At 42.0% G+C, this 23,441-nt stretch overlaps 1 protein-coding gene across 3 annotated transcripts in view; it reads left to right on the forward strand.

Moving 5' to 3' along the window:
- The window catches only part of LOC111156996 (folliculin interacting protein 2), a 132,856-nt gene that overhangs the window by 104,783 nt on the left and 4,632 nt on the right, over positions 1-23,441 (forward strand). For all 3 annotated transcript variants that reach the window (XM_022518212.1, XM_022518202.1, XM_022518210.1), the window contains 4 exons: positions 723-2,076; positions 2,981-3,137; positions 17,619-17,819; positions 22,229-22,344. In XM_022518212.1, coding sequence (XP_022373920.1) covers positions 723-2,076; positions 2,981-3,137; positions 17,619-17,819; positions 22,229-22,344 — 1,828 coding nt within the window. The remainder of the gene's footprint in view (positions 1-722; positions 2,077-2,980; positions 3,138-17,618; positions 17,820-22,228; positions 22,345-23,441) is intronic.

A 23,441-nucleotide genomic window follows, 5' to 3' on the forward strand; every position in this document is an offset into this window, starting at 1 on the left:
TCCCTTTAAGCTAAATTTTTGAGGTTCATTAGGTAGTTTTTAATCAGCTTGTCAGGATATAACTTATGGGACATATTTTCGTCCAGTAGAATTGTCATGTGAAGTAATAGAAAATAGATTCATTTTTCATGACTAATTGATTTCTTCTTGTTAATCAGATTGATTCTGCTTGGGTTGTGTGTGTGTGTGTGTGTGTGTGTGTGTGTGTGTGTGTGTGTATTGAGGGAATTTGGAGCAATCCTTTTCATTAAGTATTTTGATTTGATTCACTGCACTTTTGTTCAGAGATCCCTGAATTTGGATTTTTACCCCAAGGCCTATTGTCCTGGAATTCTTCTGGAAAAAAAAAAAAAAGAAATCTCATCATTCTAGTTTCTACTTTACAGTATATGATTTGGTCCCATGTTGAGGCTGCTGGCTTTAGAGGGAGCTGGCCAGTCCAGTGAGCTGCTGGGAAGACCTGACAAGCACAGGGAGGGGCTGTGTATACCAGTGCTATACCCATGCCCCGAGAGTAGTGGGCCTTAGCCTTTCCAGGCACACTTCCCATTAGAGAGGCAACACTGAAACATGGTCATTACCCAGTTTTTGCCTCAGTTTGTGTGGAGAAGCAACTCTAATTTGGGAGTGTAAGTTGTCTGTCCTTCTCTCATAAAGGCTGACATATCCGTGACCTGCCTTGCCCCAGATGACTTTGACTTTGTGTCTGTTTTGCTCTATAGGTGATCTTTACGGAGCCATTGGCTCTCCAGTGAGGCTGACTCGCACCGTTGTGGTGGGGAAGCAGAAGGATTTGGTCCAACGCATACTTTATGTCCTGACCTACTTTCTCCGTTGCTCGGAGCTACAAGAGAACCAGCTGACCTGGAGTGGGAATCACGGTGAAGGTGACCAGGTGTTAAACGGGAGCAACATCACCACAGCCTTGGAGAGGGGAGAGGTAGAGGAGTCTGAGTATGTGGTGGTCACGGTGAGAAGTGAGCCTGCTCTCCTTCCCCCTCTCCTACCACCTACTATGGCTGAGGGAAGGAGCCCCAGGTCTGAGGGGCTGGGTGTATCCCCAGAGGGCACTGACATTAGAGACCTGGGTTCCAAACCTGACAAAGAAGGAAACAAAAGGCCAGAGCAGAGCTCTCAGGCCTGCAGCATGGGATTCCAAGAGCCAGCCTTGGACAGCTCTTGGGAACCTCAGGGAACATTTTGTGGGGAGGAAGAAAGTGAAAACGAGGCACCAGGAGATGGCTCTTCAAGACTGTCCAGCTGTGAAAGGCAAGGGGCAGGGGTGAAGATCAGCCAGCAGACTGTCAGTGAGGAGTTGAGAAGGGAGATGCCTAAGAAACTCGCAGACCGGTCAGCAGCCTGGCCTTGCCCTGACAGACATTCCCGGGAGAAACCTCCCTTAGAAAAGGTTACTTTCCAGATTGGAAGCTCTGTATCTCCAGAGTCTGACTTGGAAAGCCGCACCAAAAGAATGGAGAAGCGGCTAATGGCCTGTAGACATTATCCAGAATTAGGCTGCCATTCCTCGGCTACGTCTGGGACGACCACTGACATGCCTCAGGACCCGCCGGTTTCTAGGTGCTCCTTCACACCTGGCTTCCAGAAGAATTTCCACTGTCCTCAGAGTCCATCCTGTGAGAGGAATGAAGGTGAATTTGAGAGGGATTTTGCTGAGGACAGGGACATGAAAACTGAGGTGGTAGCAGATGCTGCCAGGCAGCCCAGCCAGTCTGCTGACTCGCTGGCACCTGACAGCAGTGCGCCAGGAACTGGAACGAGGATGCTGGAGAAGCCAAGACGTTTGCACTTGAAGGATATAGAAGGACCTTTGATACAGCCTGTTCCAAGCAAGTGTGCACAGCAGGACTCTGGCTTCTCGGGCACTGCAGATGTCCCCTGTGGGGATGCCGACAGGAAGGCCAACTTCAGGATGGAAGGAGACATTCCCAGAAACGAAAGTTCAGACAGTGCGCTTGGAGACAGTGATGAGGAAGCGTGTGCTTCAGCCTCACTGAATCTAGAGCACAGCGATGACCGGACTGAAGGGTCCTTGGAAGTGGAGCTGCCTCTGCCAAGGTAACACTGGCAGGTGGGGAAGCCGAGGGAACTGGGTTCTGATACCGTTTTCCTGACTTAACGTGCACGGGCACATTAGCTGCTGGCGGCTGTTTCACACATAACGGGTTTTTTCCCTCAGAGTATGAGCAGTGTCATCAACCCGATGCACACAGCTTCAAGCCCGCCTTTTCTTCCAGGATGATCAGTGGCCTGGTGCATCTGAGCTCTCTGAGGGAGGCGGCAAGTTGTTGCCTTTGCCACTGCTGTGACATTTGGGAAGCTAAAGGATGCAGTGGGGGTGAGGGTGGGGAGCAGGGATTTTAATTTTCTGTCATCGGAGTAAAAGTGAGGTGGCTGGCAGCAGATGCCTTGCATCGGAGGTGGTGGATTACCCTCACCATGTGGCTTCTCTCCTGCAGATCAGAGCGGCAAGAAGTGGTTGGGAAACAACACCTCTTCCTTAACACTCCATCAGGTTGATTATTTGGTCTGTGATGACTGCACGCAATAATTAGAGGTTTCTTCTGTTCTTCTGCACTGTCGTGGGCACCACCCTGTGCAGATGTGTCGAGTTCCTAAAGCCAGGTTTTTGGCAACTTTCCCCCCTCAGTAGACTTTCTCTTTCTTCACTCGCTTGACACAGACTGCCTGGTAGATGGTTGATATGAACTTCGAGAACAAACTCATAACCAGCCATCAGAATACTGTTTTTCCTACCCCTCCAACCAAAAAAAAAATTTTTTTTCTCTTCCAGCTCCCTTCCTTTTCCCACGTCGACGATCCACTTCCTGGAGGACTGGTGAAATGGACCTCCCTGAATCTGTTTTTTCTTACCTGTGTTACTAGAGTCTTTGTTCCAGTTGTGATGCAAGAAGGGAGTACATTTTTAATTGTGTATTCTAATGGACCAATGTTGTTTTAGGTCTCAGAGCATCAGCAACCCAAATGTAAGAAACTTTGGCCGCTCACTTCTGGCAGGTTATTGCCCCACGTACATGCCTGATCTGGTGCTTCATGGGACCAGCAGCGATGAGAAGCTGAAGCAGTGTCTGGTGGCTGATCTGGTCCACACAGTCCATGTAAGTGATCCCAGCTTGGAGCCCCTGGTTGCTGACCAGACGTCCGCCAGGGTCTTGGCCAACAAAAGGTGTTTAGGCTAAAGAGTGTGTAATTACAGGATTGTTTCTAGAGGATGCAGGCAAGGGCTGGTGAAGCACCCAGGGGTTAGCAACAGCTGGAAGCTATGAGCACACCTGGGTCCGAAGGATAAGTAGGGTGCAGTGACACCAGAGCTGTGGAGAGCTGGGGCTGAAGGAGGGTCCGGGCCACTTGGCGAGGTGAGCACTGAGGAAGGTGGACGATAGCTCCCTGCCATTTCTTCCCTTCAGCCTCTGAGCTCTTCTGTCCCTCCCATTGGTTGAGCTCAGCTAGAAGCCAGATAGCAAGGTCAAAACTGATGCAGCATTCGTGAGGTCCACAGAGGTCAGCCTCCTGGGGCCGGCACAGGACAGAGAAGGGCAGAGAGTGGATCGAGAGGGCACACAGGCTGGGCAAAATAGAATAAACAACACAGATGGTGACAGTTCTGTGCCGTCATGGGAGGACTGAAGAGATATCACATATGGTTTGCTTTTTATTTGATCCTTACAAGTTCCTAAGAGTAATTTATTTTAACTGATTTGTCATTAAGTTCACTTTGATGGCTACATGAGGATGACTGTATAAAGATTAATAAGTCTTACTGGAAAATTGCCTTGCGGCTGCTGTTAAGTGCTTTTCTGCTATCTGTAGCGTGACAGGAACTGAGCAGTTAAGGAAACTGTGGCAATCTGATGGGCCTGGTTTTAACTGAGCTGCTATTGGGCAGACGTGCAAAGATAGATGTTTTGCATTGGAAACATACTGTGTCTTGTGCAATAGGGAGAGTCCTCACTGCATTAAGAAAATTGAAATGTGGCTTGTTACCTACCTCCTTGCCCAACAAGTGTTTTTTAAGAGGTGGAGCAGAAGGCAATGTATGTTATCTTTGGCCTTGAGCATCTCCTCTGTGAAGACTAAACACACTTCAGACACAGGCTAAACAGGCTGAAGGTATTTTTGTGAAATGGGAAGAACAGCTCAATAGTGAAGCAGGTGTCCTCATAAACCCCCCTGAATGAGGAAGGAGAAGAAATGGGGAATGGGTGATTGGAAGCTGGGAAGACCAGTCCAGCATACATTTATACCCAAACATTCCTAACCCCACCCTGCTTTGTGGTCGGACACCACCCCTCACCAGGATATTCTAGGAATGAGGCTATGAGGTTGCTTTCTTGTCTTGTAAAAAATGCCATAACATTTTATTTTCATGGTTGTAATGTACACTGTATCCTTGTTTATCATTTCAGAGGTCCCTAGGTCAGTGACATTAGAATAAGAACAGTGTCCTCATTGTGTGATGCTGTGGAGGTTCTTTTAAACCAGGGAAGTCTCAGTGATGTTAGAGACTCGAATATATTGTGTAGCATTTGGTAGCATTAAGGCAGGGAAGTAGAGGCCTTCCTTTCCCTTTCTGTCAGCAATCTATGTGTTTATATCCATATAGCCAAAACCTGTGGGTATTTTCTTTCTGTTCTGTGTCAGTTTGATTTGTAAGAACATTGGTGTTGTAGAGCACCTGGGTGGCTCTGTCGGTTGTATCCCACTCTTGCTTTCAGCTCGGGTTGTGATCTCAGGGTCCTGGGATTGAGCCCTGTCCTGCTTTGGGCTCCACGCTGAGCAGGGAGTGTACTTCCTCCTCCTCCCCTGCCACCACCTCACACCCACTTGTGCTCACACTCTCTCTTAAATAAATAAATAAAATCTTAAAAAGAAAAAAGAAGAACATTGGTGTTCTTACTTGTGGGACCCTTCCTCCATGAAGCCCTGTGCTCTGCTTCTGACAGACGCGCCAGGAGACCCAGTGTGAACTGGGGCAGCTTGTCTCAGTGCCATTGATCTTACCAGTTGGGGGAGGGGGGTGTTGCCCAAATGCCCCAGACTAGCTCACTTACCTCTATGGAAATGTCATTAATTGATTGATAACCCTCCTTGAACTTCTTTGTAAAACCATTTATGACTTTTTTTATAGTTTCCATAGGCTGACAGTTTCCAATTTTTTGTATATTAGGTTTTAATGGTGACCATTGAGCTCTATAATTCTTATATTTGAAAAAAAAAAAAAGTCCATGTTTCCTCTATTAGTACTCTTAAAGATTTTTCATATATCATTTTCCCTTCCTTTCAGAAGTAGTGTTTTCACACTGTAGGCTTTTCTCATTTCTTTAGACTATGCAATCACCCCGAGAGATCGAAAGTTATTAAGCGTAATAACCTATATTGTGTCAAATTGTGGGTACATCCAAAGTGCAGCCATGCATGGGTGTTAATAGGAAATTGCAAAGGGTTTATAAAAATATCTTTGGAAATTTAATACATTCAGAATGTATCCAATTAGCATTAGTAGATTTCTAATTTCACTTGGCACATTTATCATAATGAATTTTGCTTTTGAAGAGTAGTGTTCCATTTAAACTGCCTCTCAGATTGGGACTCTGGTCCGTGGCAGTGTTTAAATAAAAATAACCTTACTTTCAGCTGCCATTTACAAATATTTGTTGAAAAATAAATTGGTTTTTTTAAAAAACATTTTATTGATTTAGTGCTCTATAAAGTCTAGTAATTATTTAAATTCTTGAGTACGTTCTCAGAGAAAGAAACAAAGGTCCAAGAACAAAAGTACATGACCACAGAGCTGAAATAATAACTTGTTGAGGAAGAAGAGGTTGGGATAAATTGCTTTACTTAACTTGCTTTCAGAAACCTATTTTTTGGACGTTAATAATTTTTAGTGTTCATGCAAGACTTCATTGGGCTTTGATATTCATAATCGTTTTTAGTGAAGGATTTTTATTAGCTCTTTAAAAACAGTTGACTTAAGTTATCGATTTATTTTCTAGACCTGTGCATGAGTGGATTGTAAAATCTGTCTTATGTAAATATGCGCTTTTATAACCATGGTGGACAAATTCATGGAATTTCTTCTCTCATTGAGGGATTGCATTCTAGAGCTTCCAATACTAAGAATTTCTATTTATGCATTTCCTTATTCTGGTCTCATTAAAGGAAAGATATATTAACTTTATTTCCATTTTTATTATCGGCTTTTCTATGTCAATATTGTAATGGTCTTTAAATATTTAAACACGTGTTCTTGTTTAATCCATATACTACCTCCTTTCTGTCATTTGAACTGTTTCTCTGTCTCCTAGCATGTAGATTATACAGCTGCCTTAAATTAGGCTAAAGTAATACTTAGTTTCACTGTTTTACCCCTATCATATCTAACTGTGCATTCTTTCTCTGTTTTCCTTTTGACTTTAAATGTTAAACTGGGAGAGAAAGAGTGAGAGAGTCCGTTTCCCACTATACTATGACCCTCAAGTAACTTTTTCTCTCTTCTTTTTTCCTCCTGTGTGCTTGTCTGGTATGAATACTGCTACCCAGGGCAGTGTTAGGGGTATTACGTTATGGAGTAGTGGGGGAGGAGCACTGATTCAGCATTGATGGCTTGGGTTCAAGTCTTAGTGTTACCACTCATTTGCTGGTAGTCAAGTAAATCAATTGGTATCACTAAGCCTCAAAAGAATATATTTAGAGGAGCAGATGAGATTATAATCCACTGGTTAAGAGCTTGGCTTCTAAAGACAGACAAACCTGATTTGAATCATGGCTCACCCCTTAGTGGCTTTCGTGGCCTCGGCAGGTTTCTTTACTCTTCCAAGCATCAGTTTCAGATTCTGTAAAATGAACAGTACGTACAGGTCTGCTTTGAAGACTCAGAGATCATGCATATCGCATGTTCAGCACAGTGCCTGGCACATTACTAATGTTAACTAATAAAATAATATTTGTGCAAGTGCTTGGTAATTGAGTTTCCCAGGAAACTCTTGTTGGAAATTGTGGAACAGAACCCATAGACACATTCATTCCGGGCTAAAAAGCATCCACTTCTCCTTGCTTGTGAAATCACAAAGAGCAGGCCAAGTGGCTAACTGCAGGGTAGGGTCATCAAGCCCAAAATCAACATCACATTGTAATGCTCTTTAAAAAAACTGTGTTCCAGGGCTTCAGGCATTTTACAGAATAATCTATAAAGCAAAGCTAACAGTTGGATATTGCAGCCTCTTTCATTTAATTTTAAGAGTAGCGACAGATTGACTCCAGAAATACCATGCAGAAATCAGTCGCACAGATAAGGAGCTTTGCTAAAAGCTTGGCTGTGATATATGCTCATGAATACCTAATTAAGCCATGCAGTGTAATCAACCAGGGAGACTACAAAAGAACAGCAAGTTGCATCAAATGATAAATCATTACTTAAGTAATGCAGACAGCATCAAGGTGCTTCAAGTCAACAACAACCTTAATAGTGTTGCAAAGGAAGCATCCATGTAGGACAGATCAGCTATCTGAGAACACCTCTTGTCACTTTCATTTTCCTATAATGGAAAATGAGAATGGCAGTGCCTTGGGCCTACAGTACCATCTTACTGTTTCATAAAAATCTGTGTGTATATATGCATGTGTGTGTTTGTGGACACACATGTTCACACATATATAAGCGTGTACATGGGATTGTGATGGTTAAATGGATTTCTTATTGTGAATTGTGATTTTTTTAAAGTTTTTGAAAAGAAATACTGATCTCTGGGTATTGCCAACTCTAATCTGAAATCTTATTGATTCTCCTTCTTCCAGTGACTACAATACAGTCTTATTTAAGTTCCCCTTAACCTTCCCAACTAGAATTCTTGGTTCCAGTTTTTCCTCTTCAAGTCATTTCGTACTGTGCCACAGAGGGCTCTTGCTAACCCCTGAATATGATCATTCACTCTTTTTGCTCTAATGGTTTCCCATTCTTTTGAGATGGTAAAATATAAACTCCTTGGCTGGAGTTGCCCCCAAGTAGAACTTTACACCCGCAGGCTCCTTAGCACATTGTACCACATCTTTGTTCTGTTTCCGGTGTTTTTCTAGCACTAGGGCTGCAGGCCTCTGGAGCAGAGAAGGGAGACTTCCTTTCTTTCATACTCCCAGCTCCTCACTGTGTGCACCTACAACATGCTCAATGATGTTAGCTGACTATTCCCTACAGACCTGGATTTAGGAATATGTGTTTATGGCTAAAACTGTGATGACTGGTTTATCTGTTTCTTCTAAAGAAAAGAGAAATGGCAGCTAGTCTTTTAAAAGTAGAAGGGAAGAGTAGTGTGTTTAGACATGATTCCTTTGGCTCTGTGTTCATTTTCTTTACCTAAAGGAGAGTAAAAAGCTTATTATAGGTCACTCAGGCTTCAGTGCTCTTGCATTTTGTAAATGTTAGACACATAGCTAATTTTCACATTTTCTTAAATGTGTTCACTAGTGCCAAGTATTTGGACATCTATGCCATTCTTTGTAAAAAAGCTATCAACCGTCTGCATTTTATTTTGGAGTCCTGTGCATCATCACATGGCTTTAGTCTGATGACACTTTTTGACCTTGAGCTCCTTTTCTGGACTTTAAATTGTTTCTTTTCTCAGCAAGTGACAGGCCTGAAAATTAAGTTGTGCCCAAGGTTGCACGCTATATCTACAAGGTCGTAGGCTGAACTAAGGTGTCAGCCTGGTGACCCTGGTGATGACAGCCACAGGCACAAACCCACAGAAGGTCAGATGTTTCCTTTGTAGCCCCTCCTAGATCACCTCACGAGACCCTCTCCTTCTTCCCTCTGCTAAATCTATGCAGATTTAGTCTTTAATCTTTAATCTTCCCTCTGCTAGATCCTTGTGTCTTCATGATGTCTTTGGGCTTCCCAGAGCCCTCATCTTGGTATACCTCTCGGGATCCCTCAGCAATGTCTGTGGTCCACAATGATTGATTCTTTTCTCTTCTTCTCCACCTCATTACAACCTTTAAGCCTTCAGCAACTGGCATTGAATCTGTTTCCAAGAGAAAATAAATTCTGGTGGAGAAATGCTTACAGAGTTATCATAAGATCATATAATTTTTACAAACTCTTCTGGTATTTTCATATGTTAACAGTCTGTTTGATATAAACTAGAAATCTCTGATGGTGGCATGTCAGGTGGTCCGGCTGACTTGTTTGGCCAAAAATGAGGCAGGGAGCCTGAACATGGGTTTTGGGGAAGAGAAGGACAGTCATGCCTTGGAAATTTACTTCCTATCAGAAAATACTGTGTGCTAGGTGCTGTGTTTACAGCCATGGTCAAGGTCTGAGGTGGGAGAGTTCCAGCATCATGTTGTGCTGCTGCTAATGATGCACCTCCTCTCTAAAACTATAGACATGATGGGTAAAGTAGTACCATCCCACACCAATTGTTCTAATACCTGTGCATGAAGAAAAGTAGAAATCCTTTTGTGCCAGAAACAAATCAAAATCAAAGCCAGAACAACCCTGGCCTTCTGGGGTTTCAATCTGGATACAGGTCCCTAGGAATTGGGTGCTGAGTTTCTAAGATCTACTCAGGATGAAAGATGTGGTCTCATATGCGTATAAAGCTTGGGACCTGGAACTGAGCCCTTTTTGTAAAGTCTGGAGCTTCAAAAAGTTATTCTTCCATGAAAGGGGGATTAGAAAACTTCAGCCATGAACAGTGAGGCAGCAAAGAAACAAGTTGGAAACTTGGGTGGGAGAAAATAAAGTCACCCATGAGAAATCAAAGCCTAAGACCCATTCTATGAGTAGGTTGGAGGTCCAGATTTATTCTACCCAAGTGACTTGGGAATCCCTGCCCAAGAAATAAATGTAAAATTCAGAAGCATTGAAACCTCTAGGACTCTGGTGGAAGGAAACACACTGGATGCTTTCGTAACCACCAGCTTATAAGACACTTTTCCTTATAAGATGCTTTTCCTCTTCTCCACTTTAACTCTAAAATATTTAGTGACTGCCATTGAACCTGTTTCCAAGTGACACACAGAGTACATAAAACAAATAGCCACAGTAAGATGGGCTCATGTTCAGATTACAAACCATGTAAGAAGATATCGTGATGAGGAAGAGTAAGCAAATACAAGCTGGACAATTAGCGCTCCCAGAACAATCTGAAATAACCATGAAGTCACTCTGTTTAAAATGGTTCCGGTCATAAAAAAGAAGGAATTGGAACTTTAATAAAGAGATGGGATGATGTGATAAGTGATATTTAGATTTGTAAAAGGACTAAAAAGAACTTCTAAAAGTGAAAATTATAGCCATTAGAATTTAATCCCACAAGGGAAGGTTGAAGAGCAGAGCAGATTAAATACCACTGGAGAGAATTAGAATTTGTGACATGAAGGCTAGGACAAGAAAATTTTATAGCATATTCAGAAAGTGAGAACAGAGAAGGCGAGGAAAAACAATATTTGAGGAAAGACTGACTGAGTTTTCAGATTAAACAAGCACGCTGACTCCCAAGTAAGTGTAAATACAAACAAATCCAGTCTTAAGTTATAGAGAACATCAAAGACAAAGAAAACTTGTAAGGAGCCCAAGAGAAGATATGGCACCTGTCCTCAAGGAGATTGAAATCTGTTACGGGAAGTACAAAGAAGTCAATAAGCAGTAAAAACAGTACAGTAGAGTCTCCTGTAGTGGGAGGCACAGGACAGGCATGGAAGGACTTCCTGGAAGTGGTGTCTGTACCAGGAGGTCAGTAGGGGTGACCATGTGGGGCCAGGGAGGGTGCAGGGAACCACTTGACTCTCTCAGGAAACCCAAGATTCTTCTGCCTGATCGTTGATGAGCATCTTCTTAGCCCACAGGTAGAGCTGACCTCACCAGCACAGGAGTTTCTCTCTGTCCTGTTTCTTGGTAAAAGTGAGGTTAGGAAAGTCTAGATGCTGAGCAGTTAGCAAAAGACAGTATTCTGTATGATTTTATAGACGAGAAGAAGTGTTTAAGAATGGTGAGTGATAACCAGGCTCCTTTTCTCTGAATGAATGGTTTCTCTGAATTTTTCTGAAAGAATGAAGGGTTTTTTTTTATTTGGTTTTTTGTTTGTTTGTTTGTTTGTTTGGGGTTTTTTTGGTGTTTGTTTGTTTGTTTGTTTGTTTGGTTTGTTTTACTAAAACCAAACAAAACTGGTCAGCAGTCCACATGTGGCTGCGGTCCTTATATGTGGCTCTCATCCATCCAGAAGTGGGGTGGGCTGGCCCAGAACTGTGTTACGTTGCTTAGGTCTTCAGCTCCAGGGCAGTGGAGGATATGGTGAAGCAGGTGGGCCTTCACTTCTAATGAGGTAGAAGAATAAAAAGGGGGCTCTGAGGACGTTTACCCAAGAGCAGGTGCTGAAAAGGTGAATCCACTGCATTAGTCATCCCGGTGTCTTCATAGGACTCCTGAAAGGCCTCACTTGAAGCTGTGTGAAAGCCAGTGTTACTAAGTCATGGTGCTGTAACAGAATGGTGGAGAATCTTTTTGAAAGGCATTCTGTCATGTGGTATCCTCTTATTCAAGTTCAGTTTAATAAAGTTACAGAATGTACCAGAATTATCTTATATAGAATAAGAAATTGACACTCAAAATGATGCCAAGGAGTCTTATGTTTTATTCAGAATATTTCAGAGAAAAATAAAAGATACAGGAGATGCTTTCAATCTCCTGAATCATAAATCACCTGCCCCTGTATGTTTGAAAAAGGCTGCTCAGTGGCTTGTCCCTGGTAATCAGACCCACCTCGTTATAACCAGTGTGCACATTTTGGAGCTGGTTATGAGTACAGAAGTCTGTCCACTCTCCTGCGGTCTGCAGCACACATGTGAGCTGGACATCTCTGAGGACTGATAAAGTGTCAGCTCAGAGTATGTATTGCGCAATGCCGACAGTGTAAAGATGGGGAAGTTTCTTAACAAAATCTTAATAGAGGCAACTGTATTTTCTCCTATTTTGACATTAAGTTGAGACTGCCATTCACACTGTTTGCAGTCTTGTCTCCTGAGGGATTTCCACCCTGACAAGGTCCTAGGATTTCAAAGTAGAGGGCTTGGCAGACTCACTGAGCTAAAAGTTGGAAACGCTTGCATGAGTTACTAGTTTCTATTTCTGACATACCAAGATACTTAATAAGCTCTTACAATTTTTTGTCCTCAGTGTTTCTGTCTGTAGAGCAGTGCTATGTTCCTGGCCGCCCCACAGGAAAAATGGCATGATGAATTAATAAGTAGTTATAGGAAGCATATATGTGATAATGGTATTTTCCTGCCCTTAAGTTAAAAATAGGTGATTATGTGAAATGTTAGTCATTTAAATGTGGTACATGGAAAAGAAATAAATTAATAATTGCACAGATGACTTAATAGGAACTAGTCTGAATCCAAAAATAAAGAAATCTGCATAGAGAATTATTCAACAGAGCCAGCACATGTTAGATACTTAGCACATGCCTGGCATTTTGTTATGTTCATTTCAGAGGCTACAGAAGAAAAAGTAAATGTGATTTCTTTCCTTGAGTTACTTATATAATCACTGAGTATACAAGACAGATGTGAAATCAAGAACAAGTTAAGACAGTGTGATTAAATGTCAAAATGTAGATTGTAGGAGTGCCTGGGTAGCTCAGTCAGTCAAGTGTCTGCCTTCGACTCAGGTCATGATCCCCAGGTCCTGGTATAAAGTCCCGTGTTGGGCCAGGGAGCCTGCTTCTCCCTCTTTCCGCTCATGCTCTCTCTCAAGTAAATAAACATTTTTTTTTTTTTTAAAGAATGTAGATTCTGGGGACCCTGGGTGACCTACTCTTTAAGCATCTGCCTTCGGCTCAGGTTATGGTCCCAAGGTCCTAGGATCAAGCCCCTCATTAGGCTCCCTGCTCAATGGGGAGCCTGCTTCTCCCTCTTCCATTCCCCCTGCTTGTGTTCCCTCTCTCGCTATCCCCTCTCCATTGTCCATCACTCAGACACCCCATCTCTCCCCCCTCTGCTTCAGCAACATTTATTTTTTTTTTTTAAGATTTTATTTATTTGAGGGAGAGAGTGAGAGAAAGCATGAGAGCGGGGTGGGGGCCAGAGGGAGAAGGAGATCCCCTGCTGAGCAGGGAGCCTGATGTGGGGCTTGATCCCAGGACCTTGGGACCATAACCTGAGCCGAAGGCAGACGCTTAACTGACTGAGTCACCCAGATGACCCCAAAAGATTGAAAAATTTAGAAGGAAGCAGGGAAAATATTCCAGGCACAGCCTGAGCTAAGAGGCAGGAGCCCTCCCAGACTGGAGAAGGGGATTCTTAGAGAGTCCTGGAAGTAAATACGTATAGGTCAATGTAGCCCACACTGTAAAGAGCTTTAAGTATGAAAAAGGAAAAGTTTGAATTGGGCACCTAAGTGTCTCAGTCGGTTAAGCATCTGCTTTCAGCTCAGGTCATGATCCCAGGGTCCTGGGATCGAGTCCCACATTGGGCTCCCTGCTCAGTGAGGGGGAGGGGAGTCTGCTTCTCCCTCTGCCCCTCCCTGCAGCTTGTGCACCCTCCCCTCTCTCTCGCAAAAATAAATAAAATAAAATCTTTTTTAAAAGAGAAAAAAAAGAAAAGTTAGAACTTAGGTGTTTGGGTGATAAGTGCTAGAGTAGGTTTTTGAATTAGCAAGTTAGGCAGAAGTCTTGGATATATAAGCCAAGGTAGTCTATTTTGTGTACTCAGAGCTCTGATCCAGAACCCTGAAATTGGAATGTCCTGGACATCTAGAACTCCTGGAAAACAGACCCACAAATTCCTAGTGGCTGTGAATTAACCAGACCTAATCTGATGATTCAACAAAATACAATAGCCAAAAGATATTTGAGAAACCTTTAAAGACCTCTAATACAAAGCCTTTCATTTGTCACTTTATCTTAAGAAATCTGTACAGGAAAGTAGATTGGATAAATGAGATATTGACAGAGTGGAACTAAAGAAATGACTGTTTCTAACTCCCATAGAGCAGAGCAAGGCAAAAAAGATAATTGGCTTATGGCCGAGACTTCATTCCTCTGACAGAGATTGGCTTTCCACCCTGACAATCGCCTACAGCTCTCTATTGATCTCCAGGGTTCCCTCATCCTCCAGTCTGTCAGAAGTTTCTCAGTTGTCTGATCACGTCTCTGAGGGAGGCACGGACATGGAGGCTGCTGGCAGTCATGTGGAAGGGGTGGCAGGAGGGCCAGCTGGGGCAGGAGGGCTGGCAGCTCTGCCTTGCCACCCGGGTCGTGGGTGTGCGCTCACCGGGCTGTGGGCCCTTGTAAGGGCAAGAATAGGGCAGCACTTTTGGAAGTCTCAGATTATGGAGAATGTAGAAACGTACTGCAGACTCACTCTTTTTTATTTTCTTAAAGATTTTACTTATTATTTGTGAGACATTAAGAGGACGGTGGAAGGAAGGACGGAGGGAGAAGCAGACTCCCTGTAGAGCAGGGAGCCTGACTTCGGACTTGATCCCAGGGTGCTGGGATCATGACCTGAGCCAAAGGCAGCCGCTTAACTGACTGAGCCACCCAGGTGCCTCTGCAGACTCATTCTGATAAGAGAATTTAATGAACTCTGTGGACAAGAAACTTACCTTGAAATTCTCTTCAGTTTGAGAGAGAAAAGGAAAATTGATAAATAACAGTGTCCCTAAAGTTGGTAAAGCTTTCAACCAAACAAGCAATTTAAGGGAAGTGACTGTTTTAATATTTCCTTCAGATTTTCATTCCGAACTCAAACATCAGAGGTCCTGTTTAATCTCAGACACTAATGGTTGGGAGGAGAACTTTTAAAGGGGTAAATATATGATGGGGCCTTTTTTGGTTTTCTGACATTTAGTCAGACTAACAAAGCGCCCCCCACTCCTTAAGCTTTGTTTGTTTGTTTTTAAAGATTTGTTTATTTGACAGAAAGAGACACAGCAAGAGAGAGAACACAAGGTGGGGGGGAGTGGAAGAGGGAGAAACAGGCTTCCTGCTGATCCTGATGTGGGGCTTGATCCCCATGACCTGAGTTGGAGACAGACACCCAAGTCTGAGTCACCCAGGCGCCCCTAGGGTTTTTTACATTAAGAAGAGGAATCTTACTAGGTAAAATTACTGCCCAGCTGGTAGCTATCCATACTCTTATCTTGATTTTCTTAAGATCCACAGGAGGCCAAAGTCTCCACCAGGATGCCTCCATGCCCTGCCTCTCCTGCCCGTTTCTTTTTTTTTAGTTTCTGCACCCAAACTCCAAGCCCTAAGGATAGCAGATCAGGCTTTTAATGGGTGTTTGAATCATTCAGTCTTAGGTTTTACAGCATTTATTAAAGTACTTAATTTCTCAAAGGTACTGTTCCATGTGTGTTACTACTGCTGCTCCGTGTATATGTTTGTGTGGATCCTGGTGTACATGTGAACTTGATAAAATTGTGAACTTCAAAAGTCACCCTGACAGATCCCACTGTTAATTACTTCTATAATTAAGATACAGCTAATAAGAAAAAGTCAGTATTAAAAAGAAGCCTACATGCAAGTTTTTTGTATATTATAGTTCTGCATGTGCCTTAAAAGTAGAGCCTTTCCAAAGAGGAATTTTAAATTGAATACCAGGGCATAGGGTGTGTATAGGTGTGTGTTTCTGTGATGAATCCAAACATGGTCTTCTGGATCTTAGAGTTCTTTAAATTGTAAAAGCTTGTAGACTGACTAATAGACCAAATCATAAGCCAAATCTTTTTAGGGTTTGCATTTTCTTTGCAAAGATATATGTTAGGAATCTCCAGAATCATTGGAACTTAATTAAGCTTCAACTCTCTGACCCCATAGAAGTTTAGACCAGGTCAGGGATGGACTACCAGTAGCCCTGTCACCCCTTAAATTATAACTAAAGTAGTTGCTCATGATATTTTTATATCTTTTTTTGCCTTGACTAATTTACATTTTCCTTTACTTCCATCTTCTTTTAGAAAGTGTTTGTTCTTGGGGCGCCTGGGTCGCTCAGTCAGTTAAGCATCTGCCTTCAGCTCAGGTCATGATTCCAGGGTCCTGGGATCAAGCCTTCTTTTCTCCTCTCACTCTGTCTGCTGCTCCCCCTGCTTGTGCTCACTCTCCCTGTCTGTCAAATAAATAAATAAAATCGTTATTTAAAGAAAAAAGAGTGTTCATTCTTCAGTAAACAAGTAAGTAGCTACTAAATGACATGGTTAGATGGAGACATTGAGTTTGCCCCATGGATATATTCAGGGAGTTCTGTGTTAGATATGTAGTAGTCTGAGACTGGGTCTAATGCTTCAGGTATTTCTTTTAAGGTACTCTTCTGTAAATGTTTGGCTGGTTCTTCTCTTTTCTAGAACCTGCAAACATAGAAGTCAGCAACACCATGCTGTGTTAGGGAATGCAGGGTGCTCATCATCTCTGTCATTTGCTTGTACTTAACCTGTCTCATTTTAATTTAGTAACATTTTTCAAATGCCAGTTCCTGTGCTAGGAGCTAAGAATTCAGGCAGAAAAGATTCAGGTCCCTCCTTCAAGGAATAGGCTCACAGATTCCCCACAGTTTGTCTCAACCCTTGACCCCTTTGTCTTGAGTCTTTTCTCTTTGATCCAGTGATTTAAAAATGACTCGTTCTCATTTTTCACGTTTTTTTTTTTTTAACATTTCTTGTACCCATTAAGTTTCTCCTTTTCAAATAATTGAGCCAATGTCTCTGTCCCTTTTTGTTATCAATATCTGGATCTGCAGCCTTCTAAAGTAACTCATGTTTGGAGAATCCTCCATCCATGACCTTCCCCAGTGAGCCACAGTGCCCTTATTCCAGGTGCTGGTGATAAAGCAGTTACACTTTGATCAGTTTGAGGACATTAATATTCGTTTGTTGGTTGGTTTTTTAAGGCCTTTTCCTTGATCCCATCAGTGTTTACCCTGTTTGCCCTATGTCACAATTCACTGGTGCTCAACCTGCTCTATCTGTAACTACAGAGTTACTGAGAATTTTGTATTTTAAATTACTACTCAGTAGCCATTGTTTGACCTTTTGAACTCCTCTAGATAAAGTAGTCCCTCATCTGATTTTAGTTGGTTGTGTAGAGTTGATTTATGTATGACACACATGGTCACTAAGTAAATAGTGCTCAATGATTAAAGCTATAACTTTAAGGGAATATTAAGTTGCTCAGACTAAGCTTGTTTTGGAGAAATGGCAATAGAATCCTTATAGAATAGCTTATTCTAATTTTCTCCATTTTAAAAGGAGAGTGCAGTCTTTCAAAAGGAATTTTATTATCCTGGAATGTAGGGAGGGCATGTATCTTTTCACTTTTCTGTGAACATTACCAACATTTATAGTGTACTTCCTGGGTGGAAGGAAAAAAATACCACTTAAATGCAATTTTTATCACAGGAATTTCAAATGACAATTTGATGACACTCCTATTTTAGTTCCTATAACACTCTCAATTTCTGTAGCTCCTGCTGGCAGCTTATGAACGGTTAGGCTAATGTTAAATTACAGAAACATTCTGGACATTCTGAGTGCCACTTGGCAGTGCTGTGGAGAGTTGACCCCCTGTGTTTGTTTCCAGCATCCAGTGCTCGACGAGCCGATCGCCGAAGCAGTCTGTATTATCGCAGACACAGACAAGTGGAGTGTCCAGGTAGCCACAAGTCAGAGGAAGGTGACGGACAGCATGAAACTGGGCCAGGATGTCTTGGTCTCGAGTCAGGTGTCTAGTTTGCTTCACTCCATTTTACAGCTCTACAAGCTTCACCTCCCTGCTGATTTTGTAAGTATTTGTTCTCATATCACCAAAGGAAGATCGTTATAGCACTTCTACTAGTACTTTGATTATAAAATCACAGACCCACATGTTTTGTTTTTAGTATGATTGGACATTAGCATAACTAAAAATAGAACATGCAACAGAACACCGGCCGATAGGATAGATTTCAGTAACAATAGCTCATCCACGAAATAACACGCAGTGACATGGAAATCTTTTTGAATAAGGTATATGGTAAAACAAAAAAGGTTTGGGGGAAGGGATCAGACATAAAAGGAAATTTAAAATCTTCCTTTGGAGAACTCATTAGTTCTCCTTTATCGGATCGACATAAAGCAAGTGAGTTTCTGAAGGGATTCTAGTTCCTTTTGTTTAGGGACTGTTCCTGTAATATTGTTAAAGATAAAATGGAATATCGTTTGTATAAAGACAGTTTTGGAGTATTATACCCATAGAAGATGGTATCAGTTGCTCCTTTTCAAATCGGGTTTTAAATTGACTTCATCACCTTATATTAAACACAGCAAATAGAGCCTGTAAACTCCTAGGAAATGATTAACCGCTCTCCCCCCACCCCTGGCATTGGAATGGATATATAAAACAGATACTTTTCAGTATAATGTGTGTGTGTGTGTGTGTGTGTGTGTGTGTGTGTGTGTGTGTGTGCGCGCGCAAAGAGATTGAGAGAAAATATATTTTGAGAGGGAGGGAGAGAGGTCTCAAAACTGGAAGAGAGGCTCAAGGGCAGATAGCTAGGAGAAGCTAAGTGAGCTGTATGACCTCAGGGATTTGTGCTAGGTGAGAGAATGCCCACCTTCTCCACTCATTCCCTCCTGCATTCAGTTGCCCTCTGCAGTATACCCCCAGACCAGGGTATCCGTTACCTCCCTTCTGGCCTCCACAACAGATACAGAGCTATTTAATAACAAAGGAGGAAGCAGAATATTAATTACCTACACTAATTGCAAATGGAGTGGTAATTTTCCTGAGGTAATTTCCCCACATTCCTCAGAAAGTCAAGACTTCTGTGGCCTTCAAGAAGGTGCTTTGAAATACTGTGTAGTTGTCATCTAAGTTGTGGAAGTGTGTCACGATAGGGAGACCCCCTCAGCGCAACTGGGTTGAAGTATAGGCTTTGCCATCGGTGAGTTGTGTGATGGTGGGTGGTCCTGAGCATCTCTGAACCTCAGCTTTCTCACTTGTAAAACAAAGATAGTACCCATTCGACAAGCATGTTGTGAGAATCCTTTGAAAATTAGGTCTGAGATACTGCTTTTCAAAAAACTGGCAAAGCACTCTGCCAATATGAGACCCTTTAACAGCCAGTGTACACAGCAGTGGCCCATGTGTGGCCTTTAGAGTCCAGTAGTCTAGGGTCAAATCCAAGCTCCACTACTTTGTGACTTCTCAAAGTCTCCGTTTCTACATCTATAAAGCTGAGGAGATGATGTAGCTTATCTCAGGTGGTTATGAAAATGAAATTAGATGATTCAGGTAAAGCACTTAGAATGCATTACATGTCATGGGTTCTCAGGAAACAGCTACCTTTAGAGTGATTGCTAATAGTTAGTTTCATGAAATAATTTTACTGGCTGTAAAGACTGACAACAGCTTTTCACCAAAATCTTTTATTTATTTGGGGTTTAGACTGAAGCATACTCTTTAAGGACCTCTGTCCCAAGGGGGTAATGTGAGAAGCACTTATGGGTTATGATGACCTCACTTTTGTTCTATATTTGCAGGCACTTTTTCTTCCTAGTAGCAAGCTGCATCACGCTGAACTCTCTTTTTCTGTAAGGAAAGACAGATCCATTAGATTTTATATTTTTTTACTGTTATAAAATTTGCCAAACTTTCATATTTTATTCTGTGATACATAAGTCTTATGACATAGCTACATTTGACATCTTAGTTATCTAGGCAGTAAATTGCTGTAGCTAATTCTTTTTACTTCGTTTGGACAGAAGTATGTTTGGCCACTTAATACTGTGAATGACTTATTTAACCTGACAAAACCGAGGTCAAAGAAAATTTCGTCTGCGGTTTTAAAATTCTCCTTAAAAAATCACTTGAATGAGGGGGCGCCTGGGTGGCTCAGTGGGTTAAGCCGCTGCCTTCGGCTCAGGTCGTGATCTCAGAGTCCTGGGATCGAGTCCCGCATCGGGCTCTCTGCTCAGCAGGGAGCCTGCTTCCCTCTCTCTCTCTCTCTCTGCCTGCCTCTCCGTCTACTTGTGATCTCTCTCTGTCAAATAAATAAATAAAATCTTTAAAAAAAAAAAAAAAAAAAAAAAAAAATCACTTGAATGAAACACGACTAAATGACTATTAGAACTTTTAGTATTTTCAAAAGGAGAAAGTGGCTATTTAAAATTTCAGATGTTAAAAATTGAAGAAATCCATCTCAGGAATAAAATGCCAGGAAGGGAAGGGCAGAACACAAAGCAGTTCAATTTGATAATCAAACCTTTTATTAAAAAATTCTGAATGATTTGATTTCAAGTTCCATATAGACCAGTGTTCTCTTTATTTCCACATTACAACATACAGTGTCCATGGGGATGATGAAAACAGCATAAATTAACCATTTAAAACAAAGGATGCCATGTAATGTGAAAGTTCTTTTAAATATTTTATAACACTCTTATTAAAAACCTTGTATTTACTTTATAAGGAACTGAAACTGAACAGGAGATCCTTTTACCACTTAACTCTGTTTACTTGGAGGAACATTTTCATGAAAATTGGTAAAATCCTCCTTGCTTTGATTATTACTCTTAGTCACTTACCAGTTTTTTCATCCACTCAACACAATGCATTTAAGATTTTAAGCCAATGAAAAACTGAAAAGATTGCCTCTTGAATAGATACTTTTTTCATGTCACTGATCAGCCCAGATGGTCAAGATCAACATTTTCAAATGCATCTGTTAATCTTTTTACCTTGAAAATAACAGGCATAATGGTCTAGAAGAAAATTATGTATGATGGAATTACCCTTGCCAGAGCCATCAGGTGTCTTACTGAAGATGCTTGGATGGCTCTGCCTGCCAAATGCAAAAGCATTTGCCTCTGGTGAAAGACACAGATGGTTGCTATTCTCTAAAAAATGAAGTTGGACATAATTCCAAGGGTAGAGATGTCCTGAGAATAATTGCCTTTTCTTTATTGTTACTAAAGACCTAGTTAAAATATACTCTTGAGAGAAAGAGAAGATTTAAAGTAACCTTCTTCCATTTACTCTACTGTTGAGGATGCATTTCGCCAAAATAAGTGAGCTATAGGAAAACAACAAAGATATTCTTTTTTTTTTAATATTTTATTTATTTATTTATTTGAGAGAGAGAGAGAGAGAGAGACAGTGAGAGAGAGCATGAGCGACGAGAAGGTCAGAGGGAGAAGCAGACTCCCCGTGGAGCTGGGAGCCCGATGCGGGACTCTATCCCGGGACTCCAGGATCATGACCTGAGCTGAAGGCAGTCGCTTAACCAACTGAGCCACCCAGGCGCCCCAACAAAGATATTCTTTAAAAAGTTATTTATAGTAGCAAAATCTCAGGTTGCCATGTGGATACATAAATAACGGTACTTCACATTCTCAAAAATTATTTAATGATAAAAATTACATTGATAAAGATTTATTAATAACATGGGTAAAGGATTATTACAAGGTTTTTAAAAAGTAGGAAATAATTGCACTTACAGAATGATTTCAGCTGTGTTAAAAGTGCTTTTTTTAAAGATTTTTTTTTTATTATTCATTTGACAGAGAGAGAGAGAAAGGGCACAAGCAGGGGGAGCAGCGCACAGAGGGAGAGGGAGAAGCAGGCTCCCTGCTGAGTGGGGAATCTGATGCGGGGGCTAGATCCGGGATCTGAGATCATGACTTGAGCCAAAGGCAGAGGCTTAACCAACTGAGCTACCCAGGCACCCTGTTAAAAATGCTTTTTTAAAAAGACTAGCAGATATGTATGAAAATCTTAATAGTCATTAGAAAAAGTAAGCTGTTGTTTTTATAAAATCCTTTTCTTCTACCTACCAGTGGTTTGATGTGGTTTATAATTTTCAAGTGTACTGGGAAGGAATGCGATTATAGCTGTGTCCTTAGAAATGAATTAAGAGGGGCGCCTGGGTGGCTCAGTGGGTTGGGCCGCTGCCTTCGGCTCAGGTCGTGATCTCAGGGTCCTGGGATCGAGTCCTGCGTCGGGCTCTCTGCTCGGCAGGGAGCCTGCTTCCCTCTCTCTCTCTCTCTGCCTGCCTCTCTGTCTACTTGTGATCTCTCTCTCTGTCAAATAAATAAATAAATAAATCTTAAAAAAAAAAAAAAAAAAGAAATGAATTAAGAGCATTCCAGCTCTTAGAACGTTGGCAGAGACTTGAATCCCAGCCCTCATTGTGAATGTTATTGGCTTCGCAGTGCATCATGCATCTTGAAGATAGACTACAGGAGATGTACCTGAAAAGTAAGATGCTGTCTGAATATCTTCGTGGACACACACGAGTCCATGTGAAAGAATTAGGTGTCGTACTGGGGTGAGTGCTGTGACGTGTCACTGTTTCCCCCGTGATAGGACTGACCCTAGCACTGCACCCACTGACTGACCCACTTAGCCTGTCTCACCCAGAACCCGTGGTCCTGGTGCCCCGTTGAAATGTGTGGGGTTCATGAGATTTGTGCCTCTGCTGCTTTCCTTCTTCATATCTCTGATACTGGAGTTTCATACTTGCAAACAAATGCAGAGTGCTAAGCAAGTGGTAGTTTATGTTAGTCTCCTCTCTGGATTATTTTATGCTTGAAAGTGAAAAATTTAATCCCTTTCTGCCTGCCCATTTCTAGTCATTTAGGTAAGATGTCAAAGGCGCAACCCGTCAGACATGCAGCAGAGCTTGGGTTTATATTTTGTTCCCTGGAGGAGGCAAGAAAGGCCTTCTGGACTCTCAGAGGCCACCTACATGTCCACAGGGTGACTGTACTTTCCCCTCCTTCATTAGAAGCCCCTTGGGAAGGGAGACGTGCTGATGTGATTGACAGTGTAGGTCATCTTCCAGAGGGTCGGGGTTTGGCCGCATATACCTTCTCTCAGAGAAGAAATTCTGACTTGTGTTACTCTCTGCTTAATGTTTCAACAGAGAGCTAACAAAAAGACATTGTGCACATGGGGAATTGACCCCCTTCCCTGTGATGATGACTCCCCTAATTTGGGGCGAGAAAATATTGTGTATATAGTGTCAACCTTGAAATTCTTTATCAAGCCTGCTAATCAAAATATTATTTCAAGACTCGGGCCTTTGCATTCTTGTCAGACTTTTCATATTTCACACCCAGGATATGACTTACTGTATTGTTTGGCTCTTGGCATTTCCTGTCATACATTTTTTTCCCCCATACTTTATTCAAAAAAATGTTTCTCCCTTTTGAGGCATTTGCTTTTGCAGTTAACTTGCAATGTGTATTTGTTGCTGTTGTTGTTAGTTGTTGCTCACATCTCTTCCAGCCTCAGCCTTGAGGGTTTTCCCCTCAAGGTTTTCCATTGCCCCTGACTGGCAGGTGTCCATCAACACTGTTAGAAGGATCCTAAGGATTTATACACCTTCCTCGTCTCTCGGTCCTCTTGGTACATTATTAGTGA

Source organism: Enhydra lutris, unplaced genomic scaffold (assembly GCF_002288905.1).
Source record: "Enhydra lutris kenyoni isolate GAN:26980312 unplaced genomic scaffold, ASM228890v2 scaffoldscaffold3, whole genome shotgun sequence".
NCBI classification, from domain to species: Eukaryota; Metazoa; Chordata; class Mammalia; order Carnivora; family Mustelidae; genus Enhydra; species Enhydra lutris.